This window comes from Atractosteus spatula, chromosome 22 (assembly GCF_055471065.1).
Source record: "Atractosteus spatula isolate fAtrSpa1 chromosome 22, fAtrSpa1.hap1, whole genome shotgun sequence".
In the NCBI taxonomy this organism is placed as follows: domain Eukaryota; kingdom Metazoa; phylum Chordata; class Actinopteri; order Semionotiformes; family Lepisosteidae; genus Atractosteus; species Atractosteus spatula.
The window spans coordinates 12,145,777-12,162,487 of record NC_142727.1 but is presented as its reverse complement, the minus strand read 5'-3'; the positions used below and the strand labels follow the sequence as shown (position 1 = coordinate 12,162,487).

The 16,711-nt window shown below is 39.6% G+C and overlaps 1 protein-coding gene across 9 annotated transcripts in view; it reads left to right on the top strand.

Moving 5' to 3' along the window:
- Positions 1–16,711, top strand: part of LOC148816834 (neural cell adhesion molecule 1-like) — a 246,055-nt gene that overhangs the window by 190,725 nt on the left and 38,619 nt on the right. For all 9 annotated transcript variants that reach the window (XM_088939431.1, XM_088939429.1, XM_088939428.1 and 6 more), the window contains 5 exons: positions 6,193–6,343; positions 8,716–8,900; positions 10,814–10,910; positions 13,101–13,271; positions 15,741–15,872. In XM_088939431.1, coding sequence (XP_088795557.1) covers positions 6,193–6,343; positions 8,716–8,900; positions 10,814–10,910; positions 13,101–13,271; positions 15,741–15,872 — 736 coding nt within the window. The remainder of the gene's footprint in view (positions 1–6,192; positions 6,344–8,715; positions 8,901–10,813; positions 10,911–13,100; positions 13,272–15,740; positions 15,873–16,711) is intronic.

Genomic DNA, 16,711 nt, shown 5'->3' with positions numbered 1-16,711 from the left:
AGTCCATTTGTTTCCTTCTAACTGCAATGTTTGTTCTTTCTCTAAAGAGTTGAAATGGAGAACATTTTTTTTTTTACTCCATAAACACTATTTAGTATAAGACACCATGGCTTAGTACATGTGGAGTTATGTAATTAGAATTCAACTCTAGTCTGTTAACTTCTTCATAGCTGCCATTTCTGTTTTGCTTCAGGCATAATGTTTTAAGAACACAGCTTGTGATTTAATTCAAATATAAAATAATGAGAGTAACCGTGGAAGGATTCATGGGCTGTGTCTTAGAAAAGCGGTACACTGTGAACATGAATGGCATTAATAACAGTGTTGATGGTTGATGTTTGACTGCTTGCTTATAATGCTAGCGAGGAACCTTGGAGTTCATTTCCATAGCACTTTAGGCAAGAGAAGTTGTAGACTAATTTGTTCTTGAATCTGGTCGTACCATCACACAAATCAATATCTCCTCAGGGACTTCCAAAAACGATCTGCACCATCAGAACCTGTTAAAAGATGCCAGTCTTGTCAAGTTGAGAAGGTTGAGAGTTTCTAAAATACTGATTAAAAGGAAAAGAAGCAAGAGTGCAGTCCCATACGGTGTCATTAAAAATATATTTTCAGTTTTCCGTTGTTTTTGCGGTAGCTTCACCTCAAGAACTTAAGGAAGTGACGATCAGTGTTGGTGAAAGTCATGTCTCTGGAAGAGCTCAGAGAGGCACAGCCGGGTCAAACCCCGCTGCTGAGAGGCATGAAAAACAAGCACAGGACAAGAGAAGGGGTGGGGTCACTGTAGCGTATGGGATGGAGCTCAGTGAGTAAAGCAGGAGTTCAGAAGATCGGCCCTTTTTTCAGAGCAGGCAAGGGCTTGTGTTATTCCACCGAGCGATTGATTGATTGATCGATTGATTGATTGAGCGAATGCTGTCTAAAATGACTCCATTTTCCAGTTTTTTTTATGGCTTGTACTGCTGGAAACCATAACACGGCAAATGGTAGGGTGTTAAAGCAGAGTCTGACTCGCAGGTTGCTGCTTCACTAACAGTCTTTTCTTCTAAATTTATTTCTTCTGCCGTGAACACTGTAAACATTTGTCACCTGAGATGGCCATTTCGCTTTACGGACTTGTTTTGCTCTACCATACATTCTGTACTTTTCTAAATTTACGGCTTGCCACCGAGGGATGGAAACTGTGTGTAGGTCCATCATCTTCTTCGTTACTCTTTTTTAATTATTACAGTAATGTAGTATGGACTAACTGGATTGGCAAACATCCCAAAGTAAACATTTACTTAAGATAGCAGTGTGTGACACTGTGTTTGTTTAACAATGTTTTTAGTGGGTAAGCATGTTTGTCTTCTCTGTGTGCTCAGCAGGTCAGATCTTTTGTTTATAGTCAAAGGAATGATTTATTGCATGAAATACCTAGCAAATTGTCGGAGGAGTCCACTGCTCCTCTCCGTTTGGCCTTTCTGAGTGCAGTGCAGCTTGGTTATGGTCATTTCATACTTGAATTAATTGTTTTTAACCAGAAAAGTCATTTAGAAGCAATCCTCCACATCTCCTTGTTTGCAGGCAGTTTAGTGACAGTTTAAGTGTCTCATTAACAGTTTTATGGTGATGTGCTAATTTTGTTTGTATGTGTGGTTTTATACATATACAGTATGTCTTTGGGAGAGTATTTTTCCTGAATTAATAGAAACCCGTCACAATATGAAGTATAGTGCCTTATCAGGAAAAGTACAAGGAAGCAGCAAAAAGCAAAACAAATAAGGGAGCTATAAAAATAATGTAAATAAGTGTAAAAAAAGTTATTTCCAATTTGAGAGCTTTCGCACACAGCTTTTGGGTGTAAATCTTTGTGTAAGTGTGATTAATTCATTCGCAGATATCCAGCTGAGATTTAAAAAAAAAAGTCAAGTCTCCATTCAGCCCTGCAAAATTGACTTTTTTTCAGCTGCCATAAGATCCCCATGCAAAAAACGCAAATGATAATTGACAGAAATCAGGGAATACTTATTGAGTGGGAGCTGTCTTAAGGCTTCTTTGTATAGTTTCACTTCAGTCATGTATACCAAAAAAGACTCCACTGCAGGGCACGAACACATGTAGAGGCTCCCTGAGGATGTCTGTAACAGAGTCAGGAGCACTCTCCATCTGGAACCATCTGTGTGGTTTCGCATAGATTCTCAGCGCAAGCAGCGTAAAGTGCCAGTACATGCCACTTTTTTAGTGGTCGGTCCTTTTATGTATCTTGCATGCTTTTCACATTGATGTAGAAAACTGGAGATTTTCTTCATCTACTGCAAAACAAGTCTTTAGTCATCATGAATGATTTTCAGGACACAGACAGAAAGCATACTGTAGATGAAAGTTATAGGTGAAGATGTGTCAGATGTGTCACTACAGACCCTAAATGTATCCTGAATGCACTTAAACATATTTGAATGGGAAGGAGAGGGTAGAAGACAGAGTTACTGTAGGTCGCATATAACATATAGCAGCCATATCGCCCTGCAACTCATAATTGGCAACCCAGGTGAAGCTCAGCGGGTGTGAGCCTGGCCAGTACCTGGATCAGAGTCCTGCTGGGAAAAACTGAAGTTGCTGTTGGGAGAGGTGTTAGTGGGGCAAGTAGGGGACGCTCACCCTGAGGTCTGCATGGGTCCAAATGCCAGTATAGTGACCAGTATCCTTTGGATGAGACATAAAACCGAGGTCCTGACTCTCTGGCTGGGCGTTTCTTGAAAAGTGCCCCACACTTACCCTGCTGTCCTGGCCAAATTTCCCATTGGCCTTTACCAATCATGGCCTCCTAATAATCCCCATCTATGAATTGGCTTCATCACTCTGTTCTCCTCCCCACTAATAGCTGGTGTGTGGTGGGAGTACTGGTGCATTATGGCTGCTGTTGTGTCATCCAGGTGGGGGTTATACATTGGTGGTGGAGGAGGGGAGACCCCATTACCTGTAAAGCACTTTGAGTGGAGTGTCCAGAAAAGTGCTATATACTGTAAGTGTAAGGAATTATTATTATTATTACTTATTACTATAACAAGGAGGGTGGCAATGCAGAGTAGTCCCTAGGGCTCTGGAATTGCAGCTCCACGGGTGTGGGTCCAGATCCTAAGTGATGTGCTTCTGCTGTACCCTTTCATAAAGTGCTTTGCACAGACTGAGCCCGTAAAATGCCCAGCTCTATAAATGGGTTTTAAATTAAAGCATTAACCAATTCAATTGTAATAAAATAGTAACACCCACAGACCTGACACCCATGCTTCATAATGAGGACTGCCAACAAACTTTTTTACTAATTTTACTAAATTGAAAACATAAGGAATAGAAAAGAAGGAAGGGATAGAATAAAGAATACAGGGATGGACAATTTCTCTTGTGGCTGTTTGACGCAATATAAATATGTCCCATGCGCCCGTCGTGACATGTTCGGTCTCAGCCTGTCAGGACAACACATCCTGTGACCTTGTCAGCATTCAAACTGGCCTGATACCCACCTGACACCTGCGACATCCTCCAGGATTACAGATCTTAGATCTTAGTTCTTCTGTTAGTCTCCTTCCAGGGAAGATCTCCAGATAACCTTCCTTCTCCAGGTCTTTCCCTTTTTCACTTCTCTCGCCCCCACAGCTCCCACGACCTCAGAGTGTTGTCTCAGGTATGGAGTGTTCTCAGAAATTTACTCCACAAAGCCGACACCACCTCTCACACTATTGCTCACGGCATTTTCTCTCTTTTCCTTGTCAACGGCATGGATTTTATAGTTTTCTGCATTTTCAGATTCCCAAGTGAAAGAACTGACTGAATTGCTTTCTTTTTTTTGTTGTTGTTTTGCAGTTACTCAGTGTCAGCAATATCCTATTCTGTTTATAATGGCTGTGTTAACATCAATTAATTTCTTTCCCAAAACTGTAAATCGTTTTCTACTCTTTTTGGAAGTAGAAAGTATTATGGCAGAGAGTAAGTACATGACTGCTGTAAACGATGTAAAACAGAAATACATGAATAAAAACAGAATAAAACCTTTTGTCATAGGTTTCCAAAGTTTTTTTAATCCTCTGTTGTACACAAAAGATTTAAAATGCTAGTGAAAAAAAACATTGATAGATACTAGAAAAGCAAGCTGAAATATGTGGGCAGTTACTGTATGATGAATTGTTTGAAGAAACCCTTTGAAGTATCAAAGTGTTCATCCACTGTAAGACAGGCCTTCAGTTCTGCTTGATGAACTAATTTGGAGCTACTTTGATTACTTAACCGGAGGCAGAAGTATAGAGGAGAATTATATGAAATTTGCGGTTTATGGAAACCACAGGTTTTTTTTGGGGATCAAATCCAATACAAAGATTTGAGTGAAAAGGTACAGAATGAAAATGAAAAGAGTTAGGTTAGGTCTAGTGCCCAGTAACATTTTAAAATGGAAAGTATTTTTTCTGTTTTTTTCTTCAAAGAGTAGAACCAGTACTCATTAAAAGTCCGTTTATTATACCATCCCATCTGTTTGTGAGACAATAACTTTAATTAAGACTAAATTGCATTTGAAAAAATATATATATTCGCTTTCAAGATACTATTGTGTTTATAAATATAACCAGAATTGAGAACAATTCAGCTGCGCATTTGCATGTTATTCATGACAGTGTTTACTGTGCAGTTGGTTATTATAGTAATTATAGTTTAATTGTTCGTATGACAAAACCAAAAAGAAAGATGCCAAAAAGGAGCTAAAAAAATGTAAAGAGTTCTTTTTGTCTTGGTAGGGGGCATATTTGTGAGCTTACTGTTTCTGCATTTAATGTGAAAATAGAATGTGCACTTAAAAATGACTTTTTGTTGACACATTAGCTTTTGAACTGAATCAAGATTAAAGTTCTACCTCTCTTCTTTGAAGCATTTTATAATCCCAAAACTCTTGTGTAGGTTCTCACACTACATAGCAACTCAGTAGGTATCAAGAACACAGCCTCTGAAGCATCCTTTTGAAAGACAGAGTAGGTCTTTCTTGAGTAAGTGCATCAGATAGTACAACTCTTAGAGCTGGAATGCAGCTGGTGTACTGTTCCAATTTGTGTCCATATGTGACGTAATGTGTAGTTATGCTGTGTTAAAATATGACCAAGTGAGATGCTGAATTAATAAAAAAGCCCTTTTATCTCTGTAGATCATGTGAATGCCAAGCATTAGGTTTCCTAAATTGCAAGAAAGGCATGTAGTATTCTGCTCACAAACCAGATAAGAGCTGTACAAAAACACAATTTTGCTGAGTTGTACTGATTGCATTTGCAGCTGGATGGAATACATTGTAAAAATCCATTTTGTTGCCCCCAATAAGGTTCCCGTCCATTTTGTGCTGCTCACCTATGATTCAGACTTTAATTCATGTCACAACAGCTCTTAGACTTCAACACAGAAACGCTCATTGTGGCGCATAATGTTGCTTTTTGTAGAATCATGGCTTTGAGCTACACATCTGTGTCACTGTGAAGGACTACAGGTTGAAGGAGTGTGCCGAATAGAATAGGATATCTCAATCAAACATAGTAAAAGCTTTTCATGATTTCAAAGAAAAATTCTAACCTCGCAAATCAGTAAATGAAACTTGCTTTTGTGTAGAGGTACATTTTCCAGCTTCCCAACCCAGGAACATCAACTTAAATGCAGCCTCCATAGAGGGACATGATTATAATACAGAGAGATCAGATTGTTTTTTATCAGCAGGAAATAGAAAATGCTTTTTGCATGTGAATAAAATAATAAAAAAGTATTTGGCGTGGTAGGAATTTTTATCAATTTGAAGCTACAAATAACAACATTGTATATCGTGACTGTTTTTGTTTCTTGAAAACATTCATGTTTTTTGTTCGTTGAATACAGCAGCTGATTTCTGTGAAACTATTAAATCTCAATCAAAATTGGTAAAGAGGGAGTTTTTTTTTCTAAAACTGACATAGCTTTATTTAACCTCACAACAGTGCATGTAACCTCACAACCGTTTAGATCTCTGGGAAACAGACTCAAGGATATAATTGTATTTTAGGGGGCAAAGAATCAGGAATGTAATCTTATTTTAAAGTGTAAATGGTCATGTTTTTTTTTTGTAACCAGCTAGATAACAAGAACTGACTGAGCTAAGAGGATGGACAACCGCTAAACTCATTTTATTCTCTTCCTCTTTCCTGGCAGAGTTTGGATCGAAATATAGAGGTGCGGAGCGATGCCAGGGTGTCTTCGCTCACCCTGAAGTACGTCCAGTTCACAGACGCGGGACAGTACCTGTGCACAGCCAGGAACTCCATTGGCCAAGATTCCCAGTTCATGTACCTCGAAGTTCACTGTAAGACTGCTGGTTTGGTTTTTAGTTTTGTTTTTTCTAAGTTTCTCAATCGCTGATGTAGATTTAGCTCAGAAACAGAAACAGGTCTGCAGCCTCTTGGCGTTTGGGACTGTGTATCCGCGGATTTAGGCTGCTGCCATCATTGCTGCACACGGATTTGTCTTCATATCAGCTGCCTGAGTTTTTTTTTTGTTGTTGTTTTGAGCCGGAGCTTTTCTCGTTGTTTTGTTACCATCATTTTTTTTCAACTTTGGCATGCTAGTTAAAACCTGCTTCGCTACAGTGCAGCGGATGTTTTTTTAGCTGTGCGAACTACAGATCTGCTCAAATAAACTAAGACTTTCAGGATCTGCACTCATAAAAACTAGTACCGTGTCCAGTGCTTATGTTTGTTGTAGAGATTAAAAGATAGTACTGGTCGGTAGCTGTGTCAGCATGCGTAGTCTGCAAAGGAACAAGTAATACAGTAGGCTTATTCCATGCTGAAAAGAGAAGAGAGAAAAACACAAAGTTTCGGCTGTGAAGCCTTCTTCAGGTGTGATTAAAAGATAAGAAACATGTTGCACCATCAAGCCATCCTGTTCAGTCATCTTTTATTTTTAAATTCTGTAAGATCATACAAAGGAAATAAAACTCAGCAGGTACTTTAATTCACAAACACCTCCACAGAGCATCAGGTTGTAGCCCAATATTCAGATCTAGCCATGTAAACATTCGAAAAATATTTACTGTACATGGCAAGAAAGCAAAGATCTGATTATTGGGCTACAAACTGATTTATTTTTTGTCTTTATACATGTAGCACATTTTTAGCTATACCCTTTCCTGGCTCTTAAATAGAAAATGGATTTCATTTTCTAAGTGACAGAATACAATACAGTAGATGATGAAAAACCCAGATTCATCTGAAAACTGTTTTACCATGTGGTAGTCAAGGGCAAGCAGATATTTTTTTTTAATTTGCATTAATATAGACATATGGCATTTTTAGAGCTTATAGATTTCATTTGATCTTATTAGAAGATTTTAAATAAGTGAAAGAATGAATAAAAATATTCCCAGCAATGAATGTGTAATTGGATTAACTTCCTTAGCCCTGAAACAAAAGTTATCTTTGCTGTTGTACTTGATAGCATCATAATACGCAATTCCCAAAATTGTTTTGAGCTGTAATTGGACCATGTCAAAGATCACAGTAATCTAGTTTTGGAAAGAGTGAGTAATTAGTGATAAAAGGTGTTTTGTTACAATTGAAACTGAAGGTCCACAATTGACAGATGAAATCATTCTGTTCTGCTGCTTGTAGATTAGAGGCAGCATTTAAGCTTGTTTTGTTCTGAGAGATAGAGAAACAAATTGACTATGGATTTCTTTGTGAATAGATGGCACTGCTGAACATTTTTGACAATAGCAGTGTATTTCTGGGAATGGTAAAACATGTAGCTAACTATTGAACTGTTTTGTCTTATAGCTGATGGAGCTCTATGCACTATTGAACTGTTCCTCTGCCTTACAGCTAATTACATATCACATTTTTTGTAAATGTTTGCTTCACTCAGAAAGCAACTGTTTGCTTCATAGGATAAGTTCCAAGAACCTAAATCTACTAGAAGCATAGTCTGTCCACTTTCCCAGAACTGACAGAATATCAATTTTAAATCTGATTCAAAGAGCTAGATGTCTCATTGTACAACAGGCTCATTGTACATGCTGACTACAACAATCTAGTCTCTTCAGCACTTGGATCGTTCGAGAAATGTAGCTCAACTATAAAGAAAAATTGTAAATGATATCTTCATTAGATAGTAATCCTTGTTATTTAGTATGTGAATATCTGGAAATGCTGGATTCTAAATGTCAAGAGAAAAAATGTCCACATGGGAAAGGAAATGCAAAACACGCTGAAAAGTGTCCTCCCATCAATTCAGCTGTGCTAGATTCTAAAGCAAATAGAGAGGAAAAGGCCTTATGGAGCCTTATGTTTTGTAGTTTTTACCATTTTTGTTTAATATTGTAGTTTCATTGAAAAGCAGCCTGTACTCGAAGCCGAGGAGAGAAAAAAAAAAGAAAAACAAAGACGACAAAGGAAAAACTGCTGATAAAATAGCATTGCTTTTTGTTCAAAACTGTATTGCCGGCATCCAGGGAATGAAATGTTTCTTTTTTTTTCTCTTCAGATTTGTTTTATCTCTCTGCATAGAAGAATAGTCTGTTTTAGAAGGAATGCTGACGCGGTTTAAAAGATAAATCAATGCTACGCTATACTTAGTGTCTAACGTGCTAACAAGAAACGACAGGGGTTTAGAAAGATACACGCCATGGCGGTACAGGGAAATTAAATTACACGGTGCACGCGTGCGTGTGATTCACAGATGCGCCGAAGATCCAAGGCCCTGTCACCTCGTACACGTGGGAGGGGAATCCCGCCAACATCACCTGTGATGTCATCGCCCACCCCAGTGCCTCGGTTGTGTGGTTCAGAGACGGACAGCAGCTCCCCAGTTCTAACGCAAGCAACATCAAGATCTACAACACCCCCTCCACCAGCTTCCTGGAGGTACAGTATTTGTTTCGCTCTCGCCCTTTGCAAAGGATACAGTTGTACATTTCCTGTTCAGACCCAGTGGCCAAAACATTTTTGTTCCTTTTGTGGAAACAATTCTGTGGCGATTTAATTAAACTTTTAGCCAGTTTAATATTGATAGGCTAATCCCAATTAGATCTGTATTTTGTCTTCCTAAAAATAGTCTTTTGGCATCATGGCGTTGTAGAGAGTAACAAATAATGTTGATAAAGACAGCGAGTTATTGGTAAATGTGACGGATTAGCTACTGCAACACTTCATATGGGCTGCCCATTTAGTTTACCATGAGTTGTTGTGTTCGAGCTATGATTAATGTGAATTAAAGATGGCTAAATCTTCACAGTGACACAAATAACAAGTTGAGTTTCTTCTTTTCCAAACACTAATAACTGTCAAGGTTATTAGTGTTGTAGAAGGCAGTAGTGGGAACTTTGGTAAGTTGCTGACACTCATATACTGTAGTAGCTCCTGACTGTACCTATGATTTACAGGATTTTGGTCATGTTTAACCATTTACTGTACATGACCAACTCTATTACTCTAGATATATAAAAATAATTTATCTAAAAAGGTTTTATATCAAATGCTGCAAGATTTTGGAGTTGGAGAAATAATTTGGACCTCTGTTCCTTTAAACTGTATATAGTATGTGTACTCTGTTATTGCATTTCTTTGATATAAACCTCCATAAACTGCTTTTAATAGCCACAATGCTGAAAGACCTCCAGTTGTTGCTTCTTGAAAGACCAAGAGCATTGTTCTGATGTGCACTTAAATCACAGTTGCTAAGTGTTTCTTAAGTGTTCAGACCGCAGTCTACAGCTTATCTCATCTGGGCAGTATCAGAGTGATATTTTTAAGAGTGCTGCCTTTCAGCACCAAGTCCCAAGTACCTACTGTTTAAATAAAATAAGCCAACATGTCCAAATGTCATCTTAAAATACAGTTTTCGTTTTCTGTGTTTTCCCCAAAAGCACCTGTTATCCCCGGCACTAACAAAGTATTATCGTTCATTTTGTTTTTCCTTTGCCTCAAAGGCAATGTGACTGGCCGAAAGTCATGAACAGCTCTTATTTTGACAGGAAACAAAATGTCAGGTTGTCTCGTTGTGCGAATTGCATTGGGGAGTGGCTTTTTACGAAACGTTATATTTCTGACGGTCCGAAGGTCCAGCTGTGGATTAGCATTTGCAGGCTGGCAGGTAGTAAAGGCTAAATGCCAAGAGGAGTTCATTTTGATTTGTCCACTGGTGCCCATTCAGGCTGTGCACTGTAACTCCCCAGCTTTAACAGAGACGCCCTACAGCAATGCTAGATTGGACTCGGCTAGGGAACACTTGTCTTGCCAGTCATATGCAGGCTTTATGGTGCAAATGCAAGCCTTATCTTTTCCCTTGTTGTCATTTAAACTCAGTCTTGCCTGTTGGGATTTGCAGTGACAGGCAGTTTGGTGACTAAGGAGAGGAATGAGCACTTAGCTTTGACGTCTCCAGGGAAGCATCCTTGTTTCTTCCAGACTGGTGGAAGGACAAAACTAGATGGTTCAATAATAAAAAAATATATTTTTTAAAAATGTAATGCTTGTAAAAAAATTAATGCTTATGTGCATGTTTTATTAACACTGTAGTGCAAATGTCCTAGACATCTTGCATTATTATACTCTTTTCACAAAGTGTTTTTGCTTCTTTTCGCAAGAACACAATTCCTTGGTAATCTTATACTGAACTTTTAGCCATTTTGGTTGTAAGTGACCAGTTAATTCTGACGTGTCTCTCTTTTGTTGTTAAGGTACCTACTGTAAGACGTTTGCACTGAAACTATTGTAATTATAATGAAAGAAGAGTCGAGTTGTAATTTACAACTCTTTTTGCCTCTATTTTATTGAAGGTTACTCCAGAGTCTCAGAGTGACTTTGGCAGCTACAACTGCACAGCCACCAACCGTATTGGCACCGAGTCAAGAGAATTCCTCCTCATTCAAGCAGGTCAGTACCAGTGCCGCCGGGTGCACAGGATGACAGGGCAGCACCCGGTGCAGAATCGTCACTACTGCTGATGCCATTCATGTATTCACACCTCTATCATTCCTTCAATTACAATTCAGCAGAAACAAATCTGCAGTTACATTGCTTTCTTTAGAAGTGCAGAGGATGTCTTCAGACCTGTATTGAGGCCTCCAAAGGTTAACTGTTTTCTCTGGGTTATAAAGGATGATAATGCATGGAAAACATTAGTAGTAGCATGCATTGTGATGGTCATGGTTATAGTGGTTATGGTCAGATAGCCTATTGGAGACTGTAAGTAAAAGATCCTTGTTCTCTGCAAGTAATGGAGATGGGAATAAAAGAATACACTAAAGTCTGAATCGAGCACTTTGCACTGTAGTGTGCATTATTAGGATAATTAAAGCCGGCTAATACAGTGGCCACTCTGCCAGGAAGAGGAGGCCAGTGCCTCCTGTTACTGAGGGCTATGAGACAGGGGGCGTGGGAGACCACTGGAAAACGAAGGCGACTGGAGATCTCCAGCTCACACTGGCATCTTCGGGGTGCAAAGAGTCCTATGCTGTTCAGATTCTCTTGCACTGGTGTGGTTTTCACAGCTGGACTGAAAGGAGGCAGCGTCTTCTGAAGGCCAACCATAAAACAAAGCAGTTTTGAAGACAAGGGGGTGTAAATAAATGTGACCCTCGCGTTTCTGGACCTAAGTGAATCTTTTATGATTATATATATGAGAAATATGACTTCCTTTATATTATATTGTTCTCTGAAAAGCTTTTTATTGTTCCTACTTCACGAGGGGTATGATTGACGTTTAGGGACACTGTAAATAAGAGGTTACTGAAACATTCAATCAGATTATTTCTATATACCTGTAAAGTTTAAGCAGTCAGGAAACTTTAGTAAGGCACGGTGAAGTAGCCATAGGAACAACAATTTTCTCGCTTTCAGTGTGTTGCAGTTTTGAATAAATTGCATTCAATAAGAAATTGCAGTTATTAAAAGAAAATATAATTATTCTTTTGCTTTATTAACAAAGGCAGGCTAGAATAAAGTGTAAGTAATTGACATATCATATTTGCAGTGCTCATTACTTGATATTGTTACACGTACTGCACAACCTTAATTTGAAATTGAAATTCTTGACACTTGCTAGATAATGTAAGAACTGCACTATTTATATGGTGTTAACTTTTAAAGTAGTATAAAGTCTTCCTAATTAGGGTGAACATCAGCAAAATATTAAACATGAATTAATATACAGTATTTGTATGTTCTTTTGAAATTGTTTTTTTTTTCAAATTCTACAGCAGTAAGCAAACCTCAATTTGTATAAAATTCAAAGACATTTATAAATTATCAAGTGTGTGTGAGCAATTAAAGTATACATTGGTGATGTTGAAGATTCACATTAATGTTGTTGAGAGACTCCATTCTTACTTAGCATAGAATCCCACGTAAAGATTTGTAGGTCTTTAGTAATTGAGTTTAAAATGAAATCAAAAAAGGAAGGAGAAATAAATGTGAAGGGATCAAATTCGGTGTCTTACTTAGACAGACAGGTCTGACACAAGTTATACATATTTTGAGGATGTCTGTCTATTCCAATCCGTGTGATTCTGTCCACAAATTGCATTAAGTTCCCAGTCAACAATTCCCATTCCTAACAAAATCCCGGAATCAATTGTGCTTTCGTCCTTCATATTTACAAATGCTGTCTGGGTTCATTCCGATGATGTCAATCAGCTCTCCATTGCTGTCAACTGCAGTTAGTGTTCATATTGATTGTATTGGCATATTATGTTGCCTAATTTTTTTGCGCATTCCCTTATGAGCATTTTTGCACTGTAATTTGATTTCTGTGGTTTTCACATGCTTGTATCCTGTGCTTGCTTTGCTTTGCAATGGTGTCTCACTGTTAGCAATGGGATTTGTAGAATGTACTACAAAATCTACTACATTCCTAACAAAAACTACTACTACTTTACTAGTAAAAATGACTCCGCTTTGACCAAGTTTTCATTTTGCTTCACTACATCATTCTGCTTTTACTTTACTCTGATGCCACTCAGACTAATTACCTTTACGTTGCATTTACCATGGTATTACAATGTCAATGTTTTCAAGGGTCTGTTCTGCCTGCCAAGCCTTCTCCACAACATTTTTCCCTTTTAGAGGTTCCGTCTGCCCCCGTGATCAATGAAGTAGACCCTTACTCCAGCTCAGCGCATATAGATTTTGACGAGCCCGACGCCAGTGGTGGCGTCCCCATTCTCAAGTACAAGGCCGAATGGAGAGTGGTGGGCCTGAGCGAGTGGATGCATAAAGAGTACGAAGCCAAAGATGGTGAGTTCCTTCAAGTTGGGATTGTGGGAAATACAGGTAGGGTCACGTAACCTGTTGTTGGATCGGCTGAGAACTGGAATGCTGGGCTGAATTGCGATTTCATGCTTGTTCTTTCTTGAATGTTTTATTTTACAGTCAAATTGAAGTTTAATACATACTTTCGGGAGATAAACCAACCCTTAAACCTGCTGTACAGCTAGACAGATCATTAATCCTTCCTTCCTGATCTTAATTACACTGAGGCCCTCTTGCACCCCACTCCGCAGGGGAGTTTATGTAACTGCTTGTCTTCATGGCCTGATTGCCGCGCCTCAGCTTAGCAGGTTAACAGAATGCTGTAATCCGATTGCATAACCATGAGAGTGCTTTTGTGGTGTGATTTCTCTCTTCAGAATTGTACACTTTCGAGGAATTTTGTACTTATTTTGTACTGTTGGTCCTGTATGTTCACTCAGACAAAAGTATGTCCTTGAGTCGATGGTTAAATTTAATCAATCACAGCCCAATAAGAATATGAGCAGTTACAGTAAGTGCTCTGTACCCTCCTTCCTTAATCTGCGTAAGACATTGCCTAAATCCATTAGAGATCCTGTGACTGTCAACATTCAACATTTTGAAAACAAATTTAAATGAAAACTAAAAAAAATCCAACTTTGAAAACTAAATACAACTGTTGGTATTATAGAGATCTTGTAAATTCCAGATGTTTTTCATATAAAATCATAGAGTTGTTGGACTAATAGAGAGTGTTGGTTGGGGGGATGTAATTGAATATAGTGATTAATGATGTGAACACAATGAAGTTTCATTACTTCTCTACTAAATAAAAAGACTTGAAAATAAATAACAGGTCTTCAGTTACTGCCTTGCTCCAAGTACTGTGTGTCTCACGTCACTGTAACTCTGACACTTGGCCCTGTCAGATCGACAGGAGTGTGTGTCACTCTGTGCCCCAAGGCTGTGTTTCAGAGAAGAGCATTTTGCAGCAGCCTACTACAGTGGGGTCTGTAATCTCAAATCGTATCATCTGCCTGCCTGTCAGAAAGGGTCCCAAAATATCTGCTTTGTCTGCGATGTAATCAAAATAATAGGCAGCTCTCATCTGCTGTTTCCGCCCCCAGCTACTGTACGTCAACATCTTTCTCAAAGAGCTGTTTGCATGCTCCACTTTTCCATCAAAGGATAGTTGGAGCAGATAAAAGTTATTTTACAGTTCTGCACCACTGAGTGCAGTTGATGCTGTGGATTCATGTGGAGAGATGCTGGATCTAGAGATCAAGCTGGAATTGTTATCATGGGGGCAAGAAAGAAAAGGATTACTGGCTTTACTAGCCAGGCAGTCAGCAAAGCAGAAATTTGTTTAGAGGATTGTAGATCTATACTTGTAAGTGTTACAGATCCTAAAAAAAGCTAACTGCTCTTACTGTGAGCATCCATTTACTGAAGGACATTCATTGTGCTGGAAAGTTCTGTATGCATGTATTAAAAGGACAGTACGATGGTACTGTGGTTGGCATAGCTGCCTTGCAGCGCTGGGGCCCTGGGTTCAATTCTGGGCCCGGGGTGCTATCTGTGTGGAGATTCTCCTCGTGTTCTCTGGGGTTAACTCCAGGTGCTCCTGTTTCCTCCCACAGTCCAAAACGACACTGGTAGGTTAATTGGCTTCTGGGAAAAAGTGGCCCGAGGTATGATTGTGTGTTTGTCCGTGTCTGTGTGTCTGCCCTGCAATGGACTGGAATCCCATCCCTGGTGTATCGTACCTAGCGCCTGTTGCTTGCTGGCCGCCCCGCGACCCTGAATTGGAAGAGAGGGTCAGACGGTCAAACAGGGTCAGGGTTAAACCAGAAAATCCAGAAAGACTTAGAATTCAAGCCTGGGTAAAGACCTGGTAAATGACGTTTAATTTAGACATTACATTCAGGTAGCAAAAACAAACTATAAATACCAAGTTGGAATCACTGAACCTAAAAAAGCTCATTTGAAAACTGACAGTAAGTGTTTATGTTGACATATAATTTACATCTTCTAGACTCTTGTGGAAGACAGAAAGGCACTTTCTTTACACTTTCTTTAGTCGCAGAGAAGTTAATAAGCTGGATGAGATCCTCAGATAAATTATCTACTCGCCGTTAAACAGGCTTTATGGGCTAGATTGTAATCTTTCATGTGTTCTAAGGCTGGATTGAGTCATAATTCGTCATTTTGCTCCCAGCTCACCTTACCACTATGACCAGCTTTAATCAAAAAAGCAGACAAAAACTAATGTTGTAACAAAATCCAATTTTATAAAAAAAGAAGGAAAAAGGCCTTTTTTAGCTTTGCGTCTATGCGAGTGCCTTGTGAGCTCTCGTCGATTTAAATTTCTATTAATTATTCAGGACCATCCACTTTTGAAGTTCAATATGAATTCAATTTGGACTTTTTCGCCTCCGTGATTTGTCTGCTGAAGACTCCTTTCGTCTTCCGCAGGTTACAATGACAACACGATCGTCATCTCGGGGCTCAAACCCGAAACGAGCTACGAAGTGAGGATGTCGGCGATCAACGGCAAGGGAGAGGGCGACAAGAGCCAGCCCACTGTCTTCAAGACTCAGCCAGTCCGTAAGTACAGCGCGATCTCCAGAGTCTCACTGCTGCCTCGGACACCCCAGGCAGATTAAGATGCCCTCCCTGCAGCACAGCAGCCCAACCTTCAGTGCTGAGAACGCATCCCCTGGTGCGTCAGCCGACTTTGCGAAACGCATTGAAGTGTCCCTGTGTGCGAATCAACGTGACGAAGCGAGAGCTGGTTGGGAGGGCTTGTTCTGATCGCTGGAACCCTTCCGGGTGGAAAGGGGTTTCGGCAGCTGGGACTGGTTAATAAAAATCATCCCCACAGCTGGTTTTGCGGCCCCTTTGATGTGAAATACGCGCTGGGTGCCTGTCCCTTTCGTTTTCTGCATTAACGCTAATAGTTTGCTTTGTAGCTGGACAGCGAGGCAAATCAGACTCCTAAGGTGGCCATGCAGGACCCTTTGCATAACCTTGGGAGTGGATCGTATTCGATTGGCTGTTCCAAACAACGGTTTTATCTCTGTCAGCACTTCCACTCTTAACTGCTGCTCTGTGAGGTCCATGCAAGTACAGGTGAACATGGTAGTACGGGCACATGTGGCTTTCCAAGGTAGTTTAAATGATGTGGTCTCCGGTGTGGTGTGTTTTGGCTGCTTGAAATTGGATTAAGAAGGCTGACAGGTCAAAGACTAAGAACTAGGAAATCCTCCCATGTTTTTGAAGTTGTGTAAGGTTGGGGGCAGGGTTTCGTCTTATGAAGCAGGGGATCTTTTTGAAGTGTGCGAGCACTGGAAATTCCACGCAAGGCTTGTTTTGCGCTGTGAATTTCCAGGGTATAATAAAACCTGTACTTTTTACAAGCTATAATTATCTGTATCTTGTCACTG